This window comes from Musa acuminata, chromosome BXJ2-9, assembly GCF_036884655.1.
Source record: "Musa acuminata AAA Group cultivar baxijiao chromosome BXJ2-9, Cavendish_Baxijiao_AAA, whole genome shotgun sequence".
NCBI classification, from domain to species: Eukaryota; Viridiplantae; Streptophyta; class Magnoliopsida; order Zingiberales; family Musaceae; genus Musa; species Musa acuminata.
Genome location: NC_088346.1, coordinates 561,778 through 583,674, shown reverse-complemented (window position 1 = coordinate 583,674; position 21,897 = coordinate 561,778). Strand labels below are relative to the sequence as shown.

General features: G+C 41.6%; 4 protein-coding genes and 2 non-coding genes across 8 annotated transcripts; 3 read left to right on the top strand and 3 right to left on the bottom strand.

Annotated features, from left to right (window-relative positions):
• The first annotated feature begins 689 nt into the window (after positions 1-689).
• LOC135622183 (protein TILLER ANGLE CONTROL 1-like) lies at positions 690-2,928 on the top strand. 2 transcript variants are annotated; one of them, XM_065123826.1, is made up of 5 exons: positions 690-727; positions 829-889; positions 991-1,559; positions 1,666-1,783; positions 2,797-2,928. In XM_065123826.1, the coding sequence occupies exons 1-5, from the start codon at positions 722-724 to the stop codon at positions 2,805-2,807; spliced, it is 765 nt and encodes a 254-aa protein (XP_064979898.1). In that variant the 5' UTR covers positions 690-721; the 3' UTR covers positions 2,808-2,928. The 2 variants fall into 2 exon arrangements, with proteins under 2 accessions (XP_064979898.1, XP_064979897.1); XM_065123825.1 differs by lacking the exon at positions 2,797-2,928 and having other exon boundaries at positions 1,666-2,650.
• Positions 2,929-3,173: 245 nt separating this feature from the next.
• Positions 3,174-5,120, top strand: LOC103996610 (probable 6-phosphogluconolactonase 4, chloroplastic). The gene is made up of 3 exons (XM_009417547.3): positions 3,174-3,687; positions 3,780-3,915; positions 4,436-5,120. Exons 1-3 carry the CDS (start codon positions 3,293-3,295, stop codon positions 4,919-4,921), a joined length of 1,017 nt encoding a protein of 338 aa, XP_009415822.2. The 5' UTR covers positions 3,174-3,292; the 3' UTR covers positions 4,922-5,120.
• Positions 5,121-9,626: 4,506 nt separating this feature from the next.
• On the top strand, positions 9,627-11,585 carry LOC103996609 (glucan endo-1,3-beta-glucosidase-like). Its single transcript, XM_009417546.3, has one exon. The coding sequence runs from the start codon at positions 9,627-9,629 to the stop codon at positions 11,370-11,372; it is 1,746 nt and encodes a 581-aa protein (XP_009415821.2). The 3' UTR covers positions 11,373-11,585.
• A 408-nt stretch (positions 11,586-11,993) lies between these two features.
• On the bottom strand, positions 11,994-12,091 carry LOC135624087 (small nucleolar RNA snoR1). Its single transcript, XR_010491589.1, has one exon. It is a non-coding gene; the product is annotated as a small nucleolar RNA snoR1 (small nucleolar RNA).
• Positions 12,092-12,209: 118 nt separating this feature from the next.
• LOC135624088 (small nucleolar RNA snoR1) lies at positions 12,210-12,305 on the bottom strand. The gene has a single exon (XR_010491590.1). It is a non-coding gene; the product is annotated as a small nucleolar RNA snoR1 (small nucleolar RNA).
• A 660-nt stretch (positions 12,306-12,965) lies between these two features.
• LOC135622261 (protein EXECUTER 2, chloroplastic-like) lies at positions 12,966-20,955 on the bottom strand. Of its 2 annotated transcripts, XM_065123959.1 has the most exons (11): positions 20,585-20,953; positions 18,775-18,891; positions 18,634-18,699; positions 17,374-17,480; positions 17,229-17,310; positions 16,225-16,962; positions 15,436-15,562; positions 15,193-15,356; positions 15,029-15,103; positions 14,543-14,635; positions 12,966-13,406 (listed from the first exon to the last, which is right to left on the bottom strand). In XM_065123959.1, the coding sequence occupies exons 1-11, from the start codon at positions 20,864-20,866 to the stop codon at positions 13,305-13,307; spliced, it is 1,953 nt and encodes a 650-aa protein (XP_064980031.1). In that variant the 5' UTR covers positions 20,867-20,953; the 3' UTR covers positions 12,966-13,304. The 2 variants fall into 2 exon arrangements, with proteins under 2 accessions (XP_064980031.1, XP_064980032.1); XM_065123960.1 differs by lacking the exons at positions 17,229-17,310; positions 17,374-17,480 and having other exon boundaries at positions 13,144-13,406; positions 20,585-20,955.
• Between the last annotated feature and the right edge of the window lie 942 nt (positions 20,956-21,897).

The window sequence follows — 21,897 nt, the reverse complement described above, 5'->3', positions numbered from 1 at the left end:
AGCTTGCTTACGGATCAGGAAAGCACATATCTTTCGTTGGGTTAGGATGGGTGTGCCTCACCTAAACTACAACACTAATGACTCGAGATCAATACGCAATCGTTTCGATGATTCAAATCCTGATTAGTTGTAATGATATCACACGATTAAGTATACACCAAAAAAACCATCACATGAATTTTCCAATCGAGAATAATTAAAGAGAGCAGAAATGTTAGTCTCAGGTACTCATCCAAATTGTTGAGACTGTGTTCTCAGAGGAGCATAAAGGTTCATCTGAAGTGCTCCTCGGTTGACCCAGCGAGCTGTTACAGTGTCACCTTCTTGATACATGAACGTGGCCTAGAAAAGGAAGGATCACGACGACGTTGCATGCATCTCCAGCTGTAAATGGAATGCAGTCAGGTTGGATCAGGTCATCTGCCGAGAAGTAGCATGCAGATGGGTTCGGATCGGGACTATTTCCCACCATGTTTTGACGTACTTCCAAACAGATGTAAACACATCTCACTCCCAATGCTTATTACAAGCTACTCCGAGACTGACAGAAAAATACATCCTCCATCTACAATCTCATACTAGTTTCCCTCAGCATCCGAGGACTTTGCAACCCCACCTCCCTCCAATGATTACACGGTTTCCTTGCTTATTTAACTCCCAGCTCAAATCCGACATTGCAGTAGGCTTCGGTTCTTCGACTGTTCATCCCTGACACGTAGAAATGAAAGTAAGTGCATCAAGCATCCTCTGCAGAAACTAGTTGCTGTTTACTGTTGTTGAATCCTTGACTGGCTTCTCCATGGAACTTGTAACTGCGTACATTTGCAGATCTTCAACTGGATGCACCGTAAACTGCACTCCGGCAACAACTACTCCCAGGTTTCACAAGGTCCGTTCGTGCTTGTCATCGCAATCCTTTGGTTAAATTTCCCTGAACGAGTTATGGATTTGAGATACAGTGGTAGTAGTTCTTTTATGCTTGATTACCAGATGAAGATGTCGAAGAGAAGGCAGTGGTGGAGACGGACACGGATGCGCTGCTTCTCCATGATATGCTTAATGGCATCCTCACCATTGGCACCTTAGGCCATCACCGCCACCTTGTGCCTGAAGCTTACTTCGATTCAGAAGAGCTTCTCGGAGAGGTTGGAGAAGTCATAGAGGAAGTGGAGGAAGCTGGGTTGTTCGAGGTAGCGAGAGAAGCTTCGGCAGCCGTACGCAAGGAGTCATTTAAGATCAAGTTGTCGGTCGAGGATGAGGAGAAGAAGATAATGGAGGTGGTGCAGGTGCACGAGGTACAGGGATCTGAGAAGATCCTTGAGCTGCCATTGCTGAAGGAGCACAAGGAGAAGAGACACCGGCGGAGGACGACGCTCGCCGATCTGCTGGCGGCCAATGCTGTCAGCGACAACGATTCAGCGGCGAAGACAGTACCCGACGGAACCAATGTGAGGGGCAAGCAGCAGGCGATCAATGCTAAGAATAACATGCAGCACAAGAAAAGTAAAGGAGATCAGAAGCCACCTGCAACCACCACTACCACTGGAAAACTACAAACAGTACATGTTTCTATCCTCTGTTACCCGTAATAATCACATTCTTCAGGTAACTGGAACGATTACTACTACTACTAATATGTTCTTCGTTTTGTTGGCTAATGGGTAGCTGATACCAAGGATGTTGAAGAAGAAGATCCATCCGGAGATGGCAGAGCCCAAGGAAGATGCGCTGAAGGAAAGAAACAAAGCAGAGAAGCGTCCAATCGCCGGGGAAGCAGCATCTGGTAATCTTCCCTCTCTCTGAATAGGCGTCAGCCGTGTTCTAAGGTGCAGATGAAGTGAACTGCAGCCAGTACTATCGTTGTTCACTGGATCGCACAAGTGATCGCCACCGGTTTGGTGTAGTTTCATGTGGTTAGATCTAATCAAAGATACATAAAGCGATAGAAAATTATGTGGAGTCTCAACAAGCTTCCCTCACGCAGTCCTCCATTGAGATTAGGATCGCAGCTCGCTTATCTCGACTCCGACACTGTTCGATGCACCAGTTCAGCTGGCGATGATTCCTTGGTCGGATCCACGGTGAGGTCGCGATCTATCTCACTTGGACTGCCGCGCTGCTGCGACCCAAAACACCGTGTCGCTGACAGTACGACGGTCGCCCGTCTAAAGGCGACAGTAACTAGTTACTCCACCCAGTTTACCCAACTCGCTACCCGTTCATCGCTCGCTCGAGTTGTGAGTGAGGCGGCAATGGCCCCACCTGGGAGCGGCGGACGGGGCAGAACTCGGTTGCCCTACGGAGGACAAGAAGGTACGTGGGAACAGTGACTCTGCACATGCATGGGCTGGTCCAAGTTGCCTTCGAGTCCGCGCACGCGGCCCACACGCATGCGAGTGGAAGGGTGCATTTTGCCCAACCAACGGTGGGATCGTAGCCGAAGCCGAGTCAAATTACGCCAAAACCTCGAGTGCTCGAAAGATCAGAACCGTCTGTTGTGACGGTCGTGATGGTATCGGATGATATATATTCTTTTGCAGACTAAAAGCTAAAATTTATAGTACCTTCATGCATGCTCTATAAATTCTCAAAATAAAACAAGTCGATAAGACACATTAGGGTAAGTGACGTTGTGTTAGTATGTGACATCATGATAATTCATTTTTTGAGCAGACTGTTGTGTCATTAATTAAAAGTTTTTGGATTGTTCATTATTTATGTAGTTCTCTTTCTATATTTAAATGCGTTAACCAACACGATTGACTACTCACTGCTTTATTTTGTGTCATCTTCCAGAGCTGTTTTGAGGGTTTCGATACGAGAGACCACGCAAGCCCGTCGAATTGAAGAAAGATGCTTCCACCAGCAATCTTTTATTGTTTTCTATTTGTCTATAATCTACATTTACCCATCAAAAGATTGTATTCGAATGTTCTTAATGCATTAATTCTGGTATTCTCCTTTAATGTCATGCGCAAATTATATATATATATATATATATATATATATATATATATATATAAAATTTAAATTTAGAAGAGCAATGTTCAGGGACAATAGCGAGTTAAATCTGGACACGTCGCATTCCAACCGTGGGTGATAAATCCTGTTCCCTGTTCCAAACGATGCAAGCCCAGTCGCGACCTTCTCTGATCGCTCTCTTTGCGCAGATCACAATGCATCACTTCGACGGCACAGCACTAGCCGTCCATCTTCATGTCAACGGATATCAGCGGACGAACTCGATCGACTATAGGCGGACAACTGTTTCCCGGAAGCCCGGCTCCGCAACATGGCTGCCTCCGGCGTCTCCCACTCCCCTGCCGCTCCTGCTTACCGGCTCCGCCACCTGCCGTTGACACGGCGTTTCATGCTCCCGGCTACCCCACGATTACACCTGCCGACCGGAACCCTATATCCGGGCGCGAGGATCTCCCGCTGTCCTGACGCCCCTGCTCCGCTCCGATCCAACCGCAGACCGCTGTCCCCGCCTCTCGCCATGGCCTACGAAGCGACTTCCACCGCGACGGCGGCGAATGGGAAGCAGGACTTGCTGGTCTTCGACAGCGACGAGGAGCTCTCCGTGTCGCTGGCGAAGTACACGGCGGAGTTGTCGGAGAAGTTCGTCCAAGAAAGGGGCGTCTTCACTGTGGTGATCTCCGGCGGATCTCTCGTCAAGTCCCTCAGGTTTGGAGCTGTGCTTGCCGTCAGTTTTGGATTTCTAGGGTTGATGGGTTAGGAATGTGAGACATTAAAAAAAAAAAACCCTGTTTTTGTAGGAAATTGACGGAATCTCCTTATTTGGAATCGGTGGATTGGGCGAAATGGCACGTATTCTGGGTGGATGAAAGAGTGGTGCCAAAGGATCACGAAGACAGCAACTACAAGCTAGCATTTGATAGTTTTTTGTCTAAGGTACTAAATTTCGTTCTTCTGGAGCAATATTTGGCAGAGAGGAAATTGCTCACCGTTACCTCTCTCTTGATCTTGCAGTTCTTATCTTTCATGATTGCCGCCCTAGTTTTTTCACTCAATGGATGTAAATGGAATGCAAGTTCGACAGTTTTAGCTTGGATTGCATGCCCAGTTTTTGAAAATAGATTTAAATTGGATGGTTATTACCTTTATATTGAAGGATAATCTGGAACAAAGATTAAATACATAAGTTTCATTTCTTGAGCTTGAGTAGATTGCATTTGTTGATTCAGTTTAGGAATGACTTAGTCATGGATTGTTCTTTTGAAATCTTGGATATATAAGTGGCCTGACAACAACATAGAGCTTAATAATAGCAGAGTACCTGTTTAATTTGAGGTTCATTGTGGTGGAGATCAACAAGTTTTAGGGCGACGCGACTATTATGCTTCTCTTATTTTCTTTACTTATCAAAAATATTGCTTCGGGGTCATTAGTTTATTTATTTATTTAACGACAGGTCCCAATTCCACCAGTTCAAGTTTACGCCATCAATGATGCCTCATCAGCGGAGGGTGCTGCTGAAGACTATGAGGCTGCTTTGAAGAATTTGGTCAATGCTGGTGTGATCGCGGTATCAACAACAGGGTACCCAAGATTTGATCTCATGTTAATAGGGATGGGACCGGATGGCCACATTGCTTCTCTTTTCCCTGGCCACGCCCTCCTGAGTATGACGGAAAAGTGGGTTACCTACGTAAAGGACTCTCCAAAGCCACCACCTGAAAGAATTACATTCACGTTTCCTGTTATCAACGCATCCGCTTATGTTGCCTTGGTGGTCACTGGAGCTGGGAAAGCTGGTGCAGTTTTTAAGGCTCTGGGGAGTGAGAAAACATCATCTGATTTGCTGCCTGTTGAGATGGTTTCCCTTGAAGATGGCAAGTTCACTTGGTTCACTGATAAAGCAGCACTCTCAATGCTCCACGATAAGGCAAGCCTGTAGCCATGTAATGTAAGTTGCTGATAGGTTTCATGGTCGCCTTTATTTTGAATAACTTATCTGGAAGAGTCATTGTTCCGCATGTTGTTGTGGAATGGACTAGTGGTTGCAGTAGGATGATCTTCATGAGGATACTTATGTCATCGTGCATTGTGTAGTATCAATGAGGCATTTGAGCTTAAAGGTTTAAAGTTTACGATGACTTAGGTTTTTTGGTTCTCATTCTTAGAAAATCGATTGCTCAGAATTACATTTCAGCAAAGCACTTAGAAAGTCTGAACATGGCATATTTATAGAATGTGCCCTTGAAGCCTGCATTTCTTTTTTCATAGCATCAGTCCACAAATTTCGCTTCTCCAGATTAAAGGCAGACATCCTTGAAACAATGGGTTATTTTATCACCTTTTTTTCAGAATTTTGTACCTAAAGACTATATGCTATGGGAGTTGGTCATTTGATTTGTTAGATAATTGAACATGCTTTAATAGAAACCTTTTATGAACAGATGATTTTGTCACATCTTGCTATGCTAAAAAAGCATGTTGCCACTATTTCAGCCTCTATTTTCTCTTCATCAGAGCCTCTATTTTGTGCTGAGGTTCCTTTGACCTCTTGAAAACCAAGGCCCATTTGGAGGAATTCATCGAAGTTCTTTGTTGTTGGTGTTTCTAACAGCTTATTTTTATGCTGCTTAGACTTAATATTTGAGACATGATACTTATTTCTTATTCTTTGTTGTGTTACCATTATTCACTGTTGGAGCTGCATTGTTTGTAGCCCTATATCTTCGTTTCTTTTGAGTAGGTTCCTGTGACCTTGTGTGCTTGCCATTACTTCTTTCTCGCATGCTGCTCATTCCTCACTCGTTTTTCTCCTTCCCAGGCAAAAGAAAATTTCCTATTCATCTACAAAATATGTTGGAATAAGATTTGTGGATGGATGCTTTTGATCATTTGTAGATTGTGTATATGCATAAAAATTATCTTTTAATTGAGAGCCCAATCTCTTCCATCCGTCATGCGAATACGTGACGTGACCTTCGCATTCACTCATGTCATGCGAATACGCAACTTGGAACTAAAGGGTCTGCTTCTTGTCTTGGGAATCACTACGTAGCCGTTCTCCTCTACTCATCGATCATATTTAGTGGTCACTATTAGTAGGCTGGAGGATATGGAACGCCATTGCCATTGCCATTGCCATTGCCATTGCTCGAGGAAGAAGTCAGGCGGGTCGGATACCATATCTCCATCAATCATCTTATGAGAATGCAGGTCTAAACACCATAACATAATTTTATATACCATTCAACGTACTCGGCGAGATCATTAATCAATTAATAGCCAAAACATTTATAGCGTCTTCCATCAATTCGATTACATCCTTAATGATTACAATATCCAAATCCAAATAATAATATTATTAGGATCAAATTCCAACTCAAGGAAAATGGTAAGGATATTTAAATTGTTCTTCCAAGATCCAACGCTCTTGCACAAGAGTTACTCCTCCACGTCCCAAAAAAATTAAAATTAACATATACAAAAATTAATTTATTTTATTTTAATATTTATTTTTGTTGAGGAAAGAAGTTTTTAACATCCTGATCAACTCGATGTAATCCGGACCCATATGTGTAAGGTTATCTAATGTGTCACCTATACGAAGACTAATGTTGGAAGAGGTTTCCACACGATATATACGATATGAACACAAATAATAAAAAAAGATGATCCTCCTTTTATCGTGTTGAAGATAAGCTTTTATACCCGATTGTAAAGGGACAGAATATTTTATGGGAGATAACCTCTAACCACCTCCAATGGCCTCTTGTTCATGTGAGTGACAAAGGAGGGGAGGACAACCCATAATCACTTGTCTTGGACCTTTGCCCATGTTGGCAAACGAATGGAGGGTGGCCTCCATCTTCTCCTTCCACCTTGAATACCATGTGACGATCATGTGTCGGATGAAGATTAGCTGACGATGTACTCCCCCTCCTCTTAGTGCTATTAAGATCCTAACGGTGTTGTTTCATATTGATTCATGTGGATCCTACATATAAAGGAAATGACCTTCCTTATAATGTACTAGTCTCTCAAATGTCTCATGCCGCTTGAATTAGATGGATGCCTATTGAAGCTTTAACGAGTATTGTCTCACAAACTTTAAAGATTTTAAGGTCTTTCCTTCATAAAATTTGTCTATTGATTCCTCTTTCACTTAGTTGTCGCCTCTAGGTAGGTTCGCATCACTTCCATTTTCGATTGATATTCTATTAGAAAATAAAGTGGATAATCTACTCTTGATAAAATCATTCACTATTTGTGAGAATTTGACAACTATTGTCTTTCACTTTCTTCAAAGGGTCTTTGAAGATGTGTAGAGTTTCTTTGCTAGATAAACAAGAGAATTATAGTACTCAGTTTCGTCTATTGTTTTAAGAGTTGAAAAGATAAAGGTTACTCAACTTCGCCCACCCCCTCAATGGTTGTACTTCATGTATCGAGTTAGTTACTAACCTTTGCTTGCATTTTACTCACACTTATGAAGCATTTGAAGACTCTAATAATTTTGGTTTCGTTTGATATTATACCATCTTCTCCATCATTTATATCGCCTACTCCTCTGAGTAGAAAAGATATAATACCATGTACTGTCTACTTCATTTCTTGGTCGAGCACTCTTGCATCAACCCGAAATTCCTCACTTTCGGCTATTTTAATAAGAAGCTCATTGATACCAGTCTTACGAATTCTATAGCCTCTACCCTTCAGTTTTATCTCTGTACTTATAGTTTACCTTTACATTCTCTACCTTCTCGACATCTTTCATGACCAAGCGCTCTCCCTCTATGAGAGCAGGGAATCGATAACTCCATGAAAGTCTCGCCTCTATGGTATCATGACGCTACCATGCCCATGACCTTACTATCTATTGCCTCACATTTATGTCCATTCTTCGTGATCGATAGATACGTCTCTACAGTACCATGACACTTCTCCATGTTCATATTCATTCTAAATGATACTTGATTTTAGGTAGCTAAGTTTCTTTGGACTTGTCATCACTTTTTCGTCCGTTTTAACCATATACTTCAACACCTCAGTGTTCTATGAGCAATTCCCCTTGATTGATAGAATGATAAATTATAACTCCTATGCATAATCTTTGTCATCATGTTGTAAGGCTCATGTCGATTCTATTCTTCTTCGTTTCTTTCATGATAACATTTGCTTACTTAGTCTTATCCTCAAACTTGCTGAGCCACTTTAAGTGAATATAAGCTCTAGAGAGGTCTAACTCTTCAATCGCTTTAATCATATCTCTATATGATCAAGCCCCCCCATGGGCCTCACTAGTTTTGCACTTGAAATTCTCTCTAAGTGGTATATAGTCCCCATATACTAATGACCAATGCTTTCATATAATACAAAAAATCGATGCACGTATGAAAGACTCGCCAATGCGATACTATGACATTCACTCGTTGAATCCATAGCTCTTCTTATCGTCATATTGTTCACTGAAGTAGAGCTCCTAATCGAACCTTTATATGATCAAGTCCATCACAATCATGCTATAGTTAGATCTGTAAGGAATCCTTTGTTGACTCTATCGATTGAGCCTCGAATTCAGGTATGATAGAGTGGTAGTACGGTCCATTGAATTTCACAATTGGGGATTGAAGTGCCCCATCGACCGATGATTTGATAGGTCGTAAGCGCTAGTGTTAGTCATAGTGGAGTCGGTGATGGTGGTTGAGCTAGTGACACCACCTATTGGGTTTAGCAAAGTGATGAAGTATATCACATCTTTCAACATATGCATTTGCTAAGTGAGATTTAAGAATACCTCGATGGGAATGAGTATATGGCTCAGGATCATCTATGAGGATGAGAGACCCATATTGTTGAATATATGCCAGTATCACATCAACGTTTGTGTCGAGGTGGATGCGCCTATATACAGAAAGGATGCTTATTGCCCCCATTAGGTGAAAGTATTATGGGTCAAGAGCAAAGCCTCTTCACTTGAGTGTTTATTGAGAGGGTCAGCGGGTGATCATTCTTATGACATAATATCTTTTTTCTAGCGTCAAAAATATTAAGGGAAGAAGTTGTTGACGTCTTAATCAGTCCTTTCATTCTAGATATCAGATTAAAATTGATTGATAATACTTCCTATCGACCTTCAAAATATATTATAAAACATAAATGTTATGCTTATAAAAAAGGATCATAAACCAATTTAAGTATACATGAAAGATAAAAAGAAATCATTAATTTCACACGAGTAATTTTATAAAACAACAAACATTCGAATATATCTTTTAAAAATTATATATAAGAAGAGTGGCGGAAAGCTGACCGGAGCCAAAACAATGGGGTCTCAATGTCATGTTTCTGCTTTCGAAACTCCGAAAACAGTCGGAAACACTTTGGGAAACATAAACCAAACACACTGACTTGTGGAATGCATTTAAGCGTTTGAAGCGTTAATTACGAGCGACCCAACCAAGTGTCGGGAATTAAGAGAGACCAATGGAGACAATAACGGTGATTCAAACGTCCCAGTCAACCCAACGGCTTTGTAGGCGCCAATTCAGAAAGACCGGAGCACTATATAAGATGAGGAAGACGGTGGTATTGCTCACTCATCTCCACACCACATCTTCCTTCTCCTCCTCCCTACTGCTAACGAAGCCATGACGAACAAGCCCAACTCACTTCCCTTCTCCTTACTCCTCCTTGCTCTCCTCTTCGCCTCGGTTCTCGTCGTCGATGCCCACAATGTAATCTGCAAGTGCCACCGAGTCCATGGCCACAAAAAGCACAACCACAAGGGCGACGGGCAGCATGGTGGCGTCAATGCCAATGGCACCCTTGATGTCACCGTCTCTCAAAACGGTACCGCAGGTGGCAACCAGTCCTCCTCCTACTCGTCTTCGTCGTCATCATCTTCATCCAATGTCACCATGTCCCAAAGTAACACCGGTGCTGGCGATCAAAACTCCTCGTCATCCTCGTCCTCGACTTATGGTTCCCTATCTAGCAATAGTACCGGAGCCGACAACCAAACCCCCTCCACGCCCTTGACTCCCCCCTCATCATCCTCATCAAACTCCTACGACAATACTGGAACTGGCAATCCGACCACCTCCTCGTCGTCACCCTCGTCCGACATCAGCACGTCTCAGAACATTACCACAGCTGGCAACCAATCATCCTCCTCGTCTTTGCCGCCGCCGTACTCCTCTTCCTCATCATTGCCGCCCCCGTACTCCTCCTCGACATTGCCGCCGCCGTCCTCCTCGTCATTGCCGCCTGCATCCTCCTACTCGTCTTCCTCCTCCACCATCAACGTATCTCAGAACGTTACCGGAGCCGGCAACCAAGCAACGTCCTCCTCCATCCCTCCTTCGTCATCGTCGTCATCGTCCTCGTCATCCACGTCCACCTCCACCTATGTCGACGGCAGCAGCAATGCCGGCTCGGTGGGCGTATGCTTCGGACGCTCCGGCGACAATCTCCCCTCCCCCTCCGTCATCGTCCAACTGCTCAAGTCGCATCGCATCTCCAAGGTTCGCCTCTTCGTCCCCATCCCCGCTGTCCTCACAGCCCTGAAGGGCACCGGGATCCGGATCATGATCGGCGTGCCAAACGAGAACATCATGCAACTTTCCTCGGGCGGCGCCGACGCTGCCCTTGCTTGGTTGAAGACGAACGTCCTGGCCTTCGTGGACGCCAGCCAGGTCTGCTACCTTGCCGTCGGCAACGAGGTGCTCCACACGGACGCTTCACTCACCCCGTACCTCGTGCCGGCCATGTACAACTTTCACAAGGCGTTGCAGACGTTGGGCCTGGATTCCAGCATCAAGCTCTCTTCGCCATGTTCCTCGCAGATCCTCTCCGTCTGGACGCCTCCTTCGAACGGCGCGTTCGCTCCGTTCTGCCTCCCCGCCGTCCAGTCGATGTTGAAGTTCCTGTCGGAGACCGGGGCGCCGTTCATGGTGAACATGCAGCCCTTCCACAGCTTCATCAATGACCCGGTCAGCACCAACTTGAACTTCTGCCTCTTCCAAGCGAAAGCGCAGCCGATGCTCGACAACGGCCTGCAGTACACCAACATGTTCGACGTGATGTTGGATGCCCTGGCGACGGCGATGGAGAGGGAGGGGTTCAAGGGGATCCCGGTGATGGTGACGGAGACAGGATGGCCGACGGCAGGGAACAACGTCGCCACGCCGGACAACGCAGCAGCTTACATCGGGGGTATCCTCGAGCGGAGGTCGCACGGCGTCGGCACGCCCAAGCGCCCGAATCAAGCGGTGGAGGTCTTCTTGTCGGATATGTTCAACGAGAACACCAAGGGCGGACAGGAGTTTGAGAAGCACTTCGGCATCTTCCAGCCTGACGGCAGCCCGGTTATCAACGTCACCTCCTTCACTTGAATGAGGTTCGGTGGCTCCGGCGAGAGAGAGAGACACAGAGAGAGACAAATTTGATGTCTGCTGTTTCTTTCTTTTGCTTGCTTTTTGTTTAACTCTGATTCCCACGGAGTCTCCTCGCTTTGCGTTCGAGCGGATGCACTGACGGGGACTCATTATGATGATAATAAACTGCTCTCTTGGCGGATGATTTAGCAAGATGATGTTGATTTTTCACTCCACTTCAACAATGCGAATCAACTTCCCATGTATGTGTGTGTATATATATATATATATATATGTATACATTATTATTATTATTATTATACATATGGGAGTTGTTGATTTTGATTCCCATTCAATACATCTAAACCTAACGAACGGATAGAAGAACTATGTAGAAAAAAATTAATACCTAATAAAATTATGTCAAATAACAAATTTAAACTCATGTGAAGAATTATACAGAGTAGAAAAAAAAATCTTAATAAAAGCGTATCATCAAAGATTTTCATTTTTAAAATTAATTATACGAATATTAAAAGTTAATACTTTTTGTTCTTTAAAATTATTATAAAAAAAATTAGAGAAATACAAAGACCAAGACATATGTGGAAGAAGCGAACGCAATAGACGACGAGGAAGGGCTCAGTTCATTGCTAAATCTGCTCAAGGAAGGGCACTCTTCTACGAGTCCCTTCTCAAACAAGAGGTGTCAGAATAAAGCAGTGCTCGTCATAGCCCTCACGACGCTCTCAACCACAGAACAAGAAGAAACAAGGGGGGGGGATGAACAGAGACGACAGCATCGCCATCGCCATGTATGGAGGATAATTTAACATAAAGAGGTAGGCGAACAAGGGATCAGAAATTTGCTACTCTGCTCAAAGAGGAGCTACGATGAAAGTAGCCCCTCTCAAACAAGAGGTGTCAGAAGAAGCACGTATCATCACAACCCTTCTCGATCATCGTCCACCATGGTCATTGTCCCACAAGAAAAGCCATTTGTGTCACATAGGAACCAAACTTAAGACGGTTGAATCAGACAGCATAATTCTCGAGAAAGCACGTAAAATGGTCGAAATAGTTATTTCAGAGTGATATCCGCCGGTGACACAATATCAAACCAACAGAAAACCTGGCATCATAATCGGAAGAAATCAAAGAACAGTGTTTCAGTGCGTCAAAACCCAAAAGAAGAGCATTTTCCCAAGGACAAGAGATGAGAAGAACATGATCTACCAAGGAAAGGGGGAAGAGGATTGGCAACGAAAGAGAAGCATCGTTGCCCCCCTTCCTCCCTGCTTTTTATACGAAGAAAGCGGGCGACTCTGGCGGCGGCGGCGTCGTCGTCTAAAACCCTAAACGATTCGAACCCGACGCGCATATAACGGAGCGTTATGGCGTGTGATTGCTATTCCCCGAGGACTGGGGGGGGTATGGCCGCGATCGCTTGATGGTGGGGAGCGCTTGACCCACACACCTTGGCATCTGACCGTTCATCACGAAGTCCGTTTGCGATCAAGATGATGGTCGTCACGGCTGAGCTAGTCATGCCATCATAGATAGATCATGAGTCTTCTTTCTTAGTACAAGAGTAATGCGGAATTGTACGAATGAATAATAAAGAGGAACTTGTGGACTTGAAAGATCGGAATGATGCTGAAAACTTGTCAGCTAAAGATGTTCATGGGAATCAAGTTTTGACGCTCCTATCAGCATCTTCAATAGAGTGGAGCTACATCCACCGCAAAAAAGTTTCACTGAAATGGTCAGTGAGACAAAAAAAACACAGTAGCCTAATTCCCTCATGTAGACAACACAAAGGAAAACTCTGAACATGCAGGTTGGAGTGTGAAAAATCCTCGATATCTGACATTGAAGAACTGCATGGGAGCTGATGACATGTTTACTCTTTGACCCCGTGACTCAAAAGGCCGGACTTCGGCAGCACTACTAATCTGGAAGTCTCAGCGGCTGGAACAGCACCAGGAAACTCTGCTCAGGTACAACATAGAGAAACCCAAGTAACATGTCTCTGATATGTGGCCCCAACCCCTGCAAAATTCATAGTTCAACGTTGAAAAATACAAATCTCATGGTGCTCCTACCCATTGAGAAGCCCATATACTATTTATCGAAATGGTTTGTGTGATGTAGACCTAGTGTCACAAGAAATGCAAATTCTACTAATTAAAGTATGATACGTGTCTTGTACAAGTAATACATCTTGCTAGCCTGCTAAATGACAGTTGCTATGAGATGAAGCAGCATAAATATAGTGATTTCTTGTTAATGCAGCAACTGATCAAATGACCAATCACACCAACACATGTATCTTTTAAGATAACCACAGTAACATGACATCCAAACCAGATATAGGCTACACAGATTATTTTGCTCATTCGTCCATACTAGTTTACGTTCCTATGTAGTCCTCCGATGCCAATTTCTCAACCATCATACATTGAAATTTGATATGCACATGCAACACGAGTTTCTACTTACAGCTGAACCTCAACCTACCATTCTATCATGAGAACGGAGAATTTTGACACTCTCTCTGCTATATGCCTTCCTCTGTTTACCCACTAGCACTAAAATGGGTAGAACTTCAATATTCCATCTAATCATGCTCAACTCAAATTTACTCTGTTGTAAACGCCATACTTACCAGAGTATCTATTCCAGGATCAATGGGTGAAAGTCTCTCTGCTATATTAATTCCTGAACCTACACTTCAGCACCAGATCAAATAGAATTTCGATATTCTTTCTTATTGTGCTTCTTTCATATGGACTATTTTCCTAAATCAAGAAAAAGGCATTAGATCATCACATGATACTACTCCTAGCTTCATCCACTCACGGACTTGGATTGGACTGGCAACCCCTATTAGTTTCCCCTTGAAATGTCTTTGATGATTCCACTAGAAACAAACAAATTAGTTGATCAAAGACCTTCAGCTCTGCAACCTCAACCACAAATAATGAGGTTAATATGTAAGCCATGACCACAAAAATTTACTAATGACTTTTTAAACGGACATACGGTTTCATGATTCATAAGGATTAAATTGGTATCATCAGTTTGTATATAATTATGCCAAGTCACAAGTCAAGCAGAGCCTTTTAACATGTAGTGTCACGTTGTTCTAAAACAATATATGAGCTCAGTCGCAGAACAAGTTTTACCTTGCCACTTAACTGGAGTAATTCACCATCAACCCATCGCGGATTCTTAAATCCAGGTTCTGCAATTCTACCCTGGCCTTTGTAAATTGAAACCTGCATTCGACAAAGTACAAAATTCTCAGCTCATACTAGCACAAGTGTGTTTTAGCAAAGAGTTTCAAAGCAACAGAGCTACCTGCAGAATCATCAGAAAACTAAGATACAAATAGCAACAAGCTCTTGCAGCCTTTGAACAATCACAAGTAGAACAGGCTAAAAAATTTCTCAGCTCAAACAAGCCCAAAATGGTTTCAGCAAAGATTTAATTCTAAACCTACAGAACTACCTCAAGAATCATAAGCAAACCTAGATACAAATAGTGATATGCTCCATCCAACATTTGAATTTTTAGAAATAGAATTGATTAATACTAACCCACAGGTAATCACTTAAACAATTTGTATGGTGAACCACAAATATTGAACAAAGACAACTTCAGAATGTTACCACGCCAAGCTCCTCTGGATACAAGCCCTTGTTTGGGAGGTGATATTTCTTGCCAATTTTAGCACGAAAAGTTACCTGCTCATAAAAGGAAATGAGAAACGACCATACCTGAATTTTATCTATTAAATGAAAGCCTACAAAAAGGAAATTGACCAACTACATGCCTGTCCAGCAGGAACATTTAGGTCCCCAGTCAATTTTATTGCTTCAACGTATTCAAAGAAATTCATATCTGAATTCAATCCATTTACATCGTTCCAGTTACCATACTTGCGTCGCAGGTGTACCACCTCAGTACCATATGGACCAAAAGCTCCAGCATATAAGCCTGTATTTAAAGAGAATGATAATTGTCATATAATCTATCAAAATTTTCCACCATATCAAATTGTAATTCTGCAACTCACCTTCAAATGGATCCAAACCCCTATTGTCACTGATGATCCGATTGAAAAAGGTAGTCTTGGATAGTTTGTTCCTTCTCTGAGCATGGCTAAATGCAAGCTTGATAACCTCCCGAACTTCTTTGGAGACCTGATTTTTAGTAGACTTCCTCAGGTTTATATAAATAATTATATATATATATATATATATACAAACACTATCCTCTCCATTTTGTATGAATAGATATAAGAATGAGATAAAATGATATCAAAGTAACTAAATGAAATGTCTGTCTAAATGTCAAATTCTGTGATTTGAAGACCTAATGCTTGCAAATAACATCACAATTAAGAACCACTGAAATTTATATCAACATGATTCATCTCACTTCTTCGTGGGCATATAACAGAAATACATGATTTTGGCATTAAATTTGTATAGACAGAGGCAGAAGTAGCTACAACTTGCAGCACACAGATCAAAAAGGATAAAACAAGGTGTTGATATGCTCTTTCTTATCTTTGAAAATGGAATGAGAGTCATAATTGTATACAAAAAATAAGAAAGAAATGCAATATTGTTTCCAGATCAATATTAAAAAATGCAATACTAGTAGTATTTTTTTTTTTCCAATGTTAAAAGATACTGAAAGTTACCTACATTTGCAAACTTATTTCACTGTACTATTGTCATTATAGCAAAACCAGAAGCATAAGTGGTAACATGTGTATCATAATGTCTTCAGCAAAGCCTAACAAATATTGAAAATGCTTTTTATTATTTAAGCAGAAAAATCAATTTGTCTTTCTAACCTTTGAAATAGATTTATCTCCACTCAAAATTGCTTTTGCAAGATCAGAAGGCATAATATCTGAGGCTGATTGAGCAGCTACAGCTGCAACCCTGACCTTAGAAGGCTTCAGTGCTCCAGCACCTGTCTCAACACTTTTTCCACGAATATGTAGAAAGAACGAATCCTTTTTCACATCATCCATTTCTGCTGGAACACGCATGTATGACTTTGACAAGTCATCTTCTTTGTTATGAGTAACTCCACCAACAAAAACTTGTGCAGTATCTTTAGTTTCATTTGAGTCAGAATCCCCATCAGCTGAGAACATTTTGCCCTGAATATTTTCTGATTTTCTATCTTCGTATTTTGTATCTTTGCTTGAAGCATTTTTCTCATCATCTTCCTTCACTAACTGCTCCAGTGATTCTGTGTCCGTCTTAATTTCATCTGGCACAGTGACATTCACTACTTTAACTTTAAAGCCAGGAATTCTTTCCTTCAGAAAATTTATAATAGTGTCTAGAACTTCTTCACTAGAATCTTCATTGTTTATGTTATCTTTGCTGCTCATCTCTGTTGCACTTTTCTCTCTCTTCTCTGCTGTATCATCATCACTATTATCTGCAGCAACCTCCCTAGTTGGATTTATTTCAGTGGACGAATACTTGGAGGAAGATGCAGCTGGACGATCTATAGTTTTTGACACTAACGAAGGGAACTGGGTTAAGTTTTCTGTCACTCGCTGCAGGGCTACTACCTGTAGAAAGATCAAGCATCGGAGGTGATTGATTAAATAACCCAATGGTAACAAACATAATATTCAATAATAGTAATAGGGAAACAAACTGTAACCTAACAGGACTTAGCCTACTAGTTGGTTTACCCTCTTTATCTTTTATGAAGTTCAGAGTTTGAATCCTTAGGAAGATGGTGCCCAAGTATCTGACCTATGTAATTATTTAAGGGTTAACCTTACCCATCATTCTTAAGCAAAAAAAGGAAAAAAAGAAACAAACTGCTTACTTGTGTTTTGTATACCCCATCATCATCTCTGACAATAAAAATTTCAAACAGTGGAGATCCTGAAGATCCATTTAGCAGTTGTCTGAAATAGAATGATAAGTTATAATGCCTATCCCAGAAACATGATAGAACTTTAATTATTTACCTTGGACTGTAACTTTTAGCCACATATCTACCAAAAGCAGGGGTTATCTGAACTATTCTACCAAAAGGATCATCGAAATCTTCTGCCCAGCATGCCCACCAACCAATCTAAAACAAGAAATTAAAGCATTGAAAGATATCACTTCATACTGCAGTCATAACATAAGTCCATTCTAGATAAAACTGACAGGGAAGTCTAATTATGATAGAAATATTAAAAGAAAAAATAGCACGTCATGCTTAGGTTGACAAAGAAAAAAAGAGCTCATGGGATGTCAAGGGAACCAACTAGACATTCATTAAGCTTAGTAAGATAGAGTGGGATGTAACATGATGATAGATGGCTGGCTGATTTCTTGCATCATATGTTCCTATGATAAGCTACTCAACTTCATTAGTCATTTACAAACCTTTTTATCATTTGTCTAAAACACGAGCACCCAATATCTGTAGCATATAAACTATACAAGCTCCACTAGTGAGGATCTCCCTGCCTTTCCCCTTTTATCTCCAGCATCAGCAACAGAAATTGCTTAGTGCCAAAGCACCTTCTCATTCTTAAGCAGATTTAACTACACTCATCCACTCATCCTCCTTCCCCTCCAACCTTACTTGCACTTGTACTGTGCCGCAACCTCCAATATGCACCCCTTCCCTACAAAAAAGATAGCATGCCAATATCTTTTTGAAAAGCTCAAAATCTTTGAATTTTCCTTACGAACACAGACCTAGGTGTTAGGCCTTTACGGTAAAGCTCATTTGATAACATACTAGTAGCTGGTGCTGTTAATCGATTAAGATTAACCATTAAATATTTGTGCTCTTTATGATCTGTGTCTAGAAACGAAAACAGGTTTAAAAGTTTCTTCCATGGTCAAGATAATTAAAAGAGGTTTCTTATTCTCTTCATGCAAGCTTCTGCTTCCGTTCAAACCATCCACAGATGATCAGTTGACACCATTTGTTCATCTGATTAGTCACGAAAATCTTACTCTCTGTGTCCCATTATGCAAATAAAATAATATCATTCCTGTTCTAGTCTCATGAACCAAAACCAAACTTTCAAATAAAAATTCAAGAAAATTTTTAAGTTATGTATCAAATTTTCCAGACTATTTATAAAAATTCAAGAAAATCACTTATTGTTAAAGAAATCGTAAGCAAAGAACAATTAATAATTTACTAAAGGAGAAAAGGAATTACAAGATAATAAATATCAGAACTATGCATATTTCTGATAAAACTCAAAATAGGGAATTACCAATCGACTGCCAGCAAGCTTAGACAATCTTGATGCATCATGATAACGCTCCTCTTTTATAGCATTCTGTATATGATATTTTAGTCAAAACTCAATTCTACTTGGTTTGTATATAGAAAGTGGTAGTAAAAATAACCTGACCTTCAACGCTGATAAAACTTCAGCCACAACATCCTTTGATGTTGCTTCTTCAATTGCTCTCTTTAACTTGGCAGCTTCGAAGAAGTCTTCCTTCTCTACAGCTTCTTGGAGTTGAAACTACCAAAACAAAATTTAGGAAAAAAAATCATAGCCTATCCAAAAATTTCTCAAGTAATATGGGTCTAAACTGCAAATCTGTGGGAATATTATCTTTGTTATAAAATTATTTTGAGCGCACTAAACGAAGTTAGTGATACAAGCCACATCAACTTTGAGAAACTGAAACTATGTAGTCACCCGGTTCCTTGAATGAACTCATTTCACAAAGTTCATGGCAATGATCAATCAAATCATCATAACAACAAAAGAAATTGGGAAGAAGTTGTGGTCTTCATTATCAACTTTGGTTAAAACCAGTGGAAACAGATAAAACTTCCCTTAAACTATCTAGTGATTTTGTCACCAACACAGCTCGATGGAAGAAAACAACCAACAATATTCTTACTGGAACAATAGCTTGTGTACTAAACAGGATAGATTTGATAACCATCAAGGCATTTTTTGATATCAACAAAGTTTAGAAAGTGATAAAACTAAAAGATATTAGCACAAGAATCAAGGTTCAAATAAAAAAAAAGACAATATCCCTGTTGATGCTGTTTTGGGCAATCTTCTTATTGGATCCATTGTTAATTAATTCATGCAAGCACCAAGGGGTTTCTTGTTTACCTGGATTATCCAAAGGTTATTATTATGATTGGTTGTGTTTATAGACATGCAGCAGTGGTTTAATTAAGATAACAGTAAGTTCAGCAAATTATCATTCCTTGTATGCTATATCCTGCGTGTACAAACAACAAAAAAACAACACTAGAGCATCGTATCCTAGTCCAAAACAGACTCCCAAATACCAAGAATGACTTCAAAACTATCAAAACTAAACAAAGGAGAGAACTTAAGATCCATGGAAGAATATACTTTTCTCCTTAGTTACCAATTTTAGCTTTTCTTTGATGATAACAAATCCAGTTATCATTGTTCTGTCCCACCTTCCCCCCTTCCTCCCCAAACAAACAAATAACAATAACAAGTTAATGACATCATATATTTTCCGCCAATTTTTAATCACCAAAATGAATATCAGGAAGGACATATTTCATCAAGTTGTAGTACCAAAACACCAATTAAAGCAGCCAGCAATTTCGAATGTGAAACTTGTTGCCAGCTTGAAATGACAAAGAAACTTACATAAATTTAGATCCTTAATTTCTGAAAAATACTGGGGTTTCACATCTCCAAGTGAGCACATGAATGTGATGTACGTGTCTGTTCATAAACAATGATGAGTCTCGCAGTTTGTTTCAAGAAACATAGTAACCATTCAAGTCTTAGCTAATCGCTGCTGCCAATCATTTTCAACAGGCCAATCTTTTTCAATGGATATAGATAGATAGATAGAATTATCATGATTTCTTTCTTCTATACAAGTCATGTTCATGGTTCATTTATAAATAAATAAACAAAAGGATAAAGTACTCACTCTAGTTTATTGTCTTTTATCCGTCAATTACCCGATAGACGAACTACAATAGTGTGAATCCATAGCGTAATAACGTGTCTTGGTTTCTTTCTTGTGGCAAACCGTTTAAATTGCTATAATTTCAGAACGAAAAAGTAACGAAATTAAACAAAATCATCGGCAAATTATTTAACAGAGAGAAGAAAAAAGAGACGAAAGGCGCCGCAGAGAGATCCTAAATTAACCATAACGAACTCGTAGGAGATAGGAAAGGGAAAAGGATGAGCTAACCTTGAGCGCGGAAGAGAGGCTCTCGGCCAGGTCGGTGTCGGAGAAATGTCGGCTCCAGCGATTCCAGTCCCAGTGGCCACCATCGTCTCCGCCGCTTGTCGTGGCGGAGTTGCTGCAGCGGCAGGAGAGGGACGGAGAGCCGCGCTCGGCCCTGAGGATGGACCGGCGGAGTGCCGGGCCAGCGAGGCTGAGGTGGCGGGCCTCCCGCGACGGAGACGGCCGGAGAAGGGTCGTCGTAGCCGCCGCTGCTGCCGCAGCGCCACACGCATTCGCCACCACCATCCTTCTCTCTGTCTCTCTGGTGGGATAGCGTTACTTAATTTTTCATCTCTTTCTTTCGGTTCCCTCTTGTTTGTAATTTTGTTTCTTTTCACAGGGAAGAAGAATTTGGACCGGTGAAAAGACCGCGACGGGAGGGACTCGTGGTAAGGAGGGGACAGGTCGGAACCGTACGTCTTGAAGACAACTTGCCAAATAACTCCACCGATCACCTTTTGCCACGTGCGAGTGAGAGAGTAATTGTGACGAATGATTGGTGTGTGCCCATTTTTCAATATTTCTTTTTTTTTATTTCTGTGGGGCGTAAATTTGCTTGGAAACAGGGAGACCAAAAAAAAAAAAATCTTTTTTTTTTTTAACCGTCGGACTCACGACCTTACGGGTGGGTGGGGCTCACAGCTTCTTCCGTGGCTGCTATCCGTCACAACGCAAGCGGGTGAAGCGGGTGAGATCTCTCAACCTGCGGCCAAAGAGGTGGCTGATAAACCTGCTGACGAGGACTCGTTCAAGCTTCTTGATGAGGCCAGCCCGAGTCAAGACATTGTTTCTTGCCTAGTTCCTAATTTACCAAATAGGGCTCGTATTATTAGTCTTGGAAAACCTTTTTCTTTGGATGGGACCCGGCAAAAGCTTGAATTCAGAACTGGCAGATATAGGTATAAATTCGTGATTAATATTAATATTAATCTATATTAAAGTTTAAAATATATTATAAATATTTATTAAAATACCAAACATATCAATCGACTTCGGCACGAGGGACGGCTATCTCGTAATTTTCAGTGGCTCCTATTCGAATAAACATATCAATCGACAGTCGGTAGTAATCCGACGAATTCGACCGTTGCTCAACGTTCCAAATTCCTTCGTCCCCTCCTCCCCTGCCTCGCCCCACGCCGTGCAGGTGTGATCTCGATCTGGGACTCGGGAGGCGGGCCCCGCCGTCGTGTCTTGCCGGTGTCTTCTTAGCTGCCGTTGGACGGGAGTATAACAAACCAATATTAAGATTACGCCCGGTCGAAACTTTTCGCCTC

Coding starts and splice junctions, on each gene's coding strand:
- LOC135622183 (XM_065123825.1), top strand. Junction 890..990: donor CTACTCCCAGGTTTCACAAG/GTCCGTTCGTGC, acceptor CTTGATTACCAG/ATGAAGATGTCGAAGAGAAG. Junction 1,560..1,665: donor CCACTGGAAAACTACAAACA/GTACATGTTTCT, acceptor GCTAATGGGTAG/CTGATACCAAGGATGTTGAA.
- LOC103996610 (XM_009417547.3), top strand. CDS start 3,293: ATGGCTGCCTCCGGCGTCTCCCACTCCCCTGCCGCTCCTGCTTACCGG. Junction 3,688..3,779: donor TCTCTCGTCAAGTCCCTCAG/GTTTGGAGCTGT, acceptor CTGTTTTTGTAG/GAAATTGACGGAATCTCCTT. Junction 3,916..4,435: donor TTGATAGTTTTTTGTCTAAG/GTACTAAATTTC, acceptor ATTTAACGACAG/GTCCCAATTCCACCAGTTCA.
- LOC103996609 (XM_009417546.3), top strand. CDS start 9,627: ATGACGAACAAGCCCAACTCACTTCCCTTCTCCTTACTCCTCCTTGCT.
- LOC135622261 (XM_065123959.1), bottom strand. CDS start 20,866: ATGGTGGTGGCGAATGCGTGTGGCGCTGCGGCAGCAGCGGCGGCTACG. Junction 18,700..18,774: donor AAGTTTTATCAGCGTTGAAG/GTCAGGTTATTT, acceptor TATCATATACAG/AATGCTATAAAAGAGGAGCG. Junction 16,963..17,228: donor ATGGGGTATACAAAACACAA/GTAAGCAGTTTG, acceptor ATCTTTCTACAG/GTAGTAGCCCTGCAGCGAGT.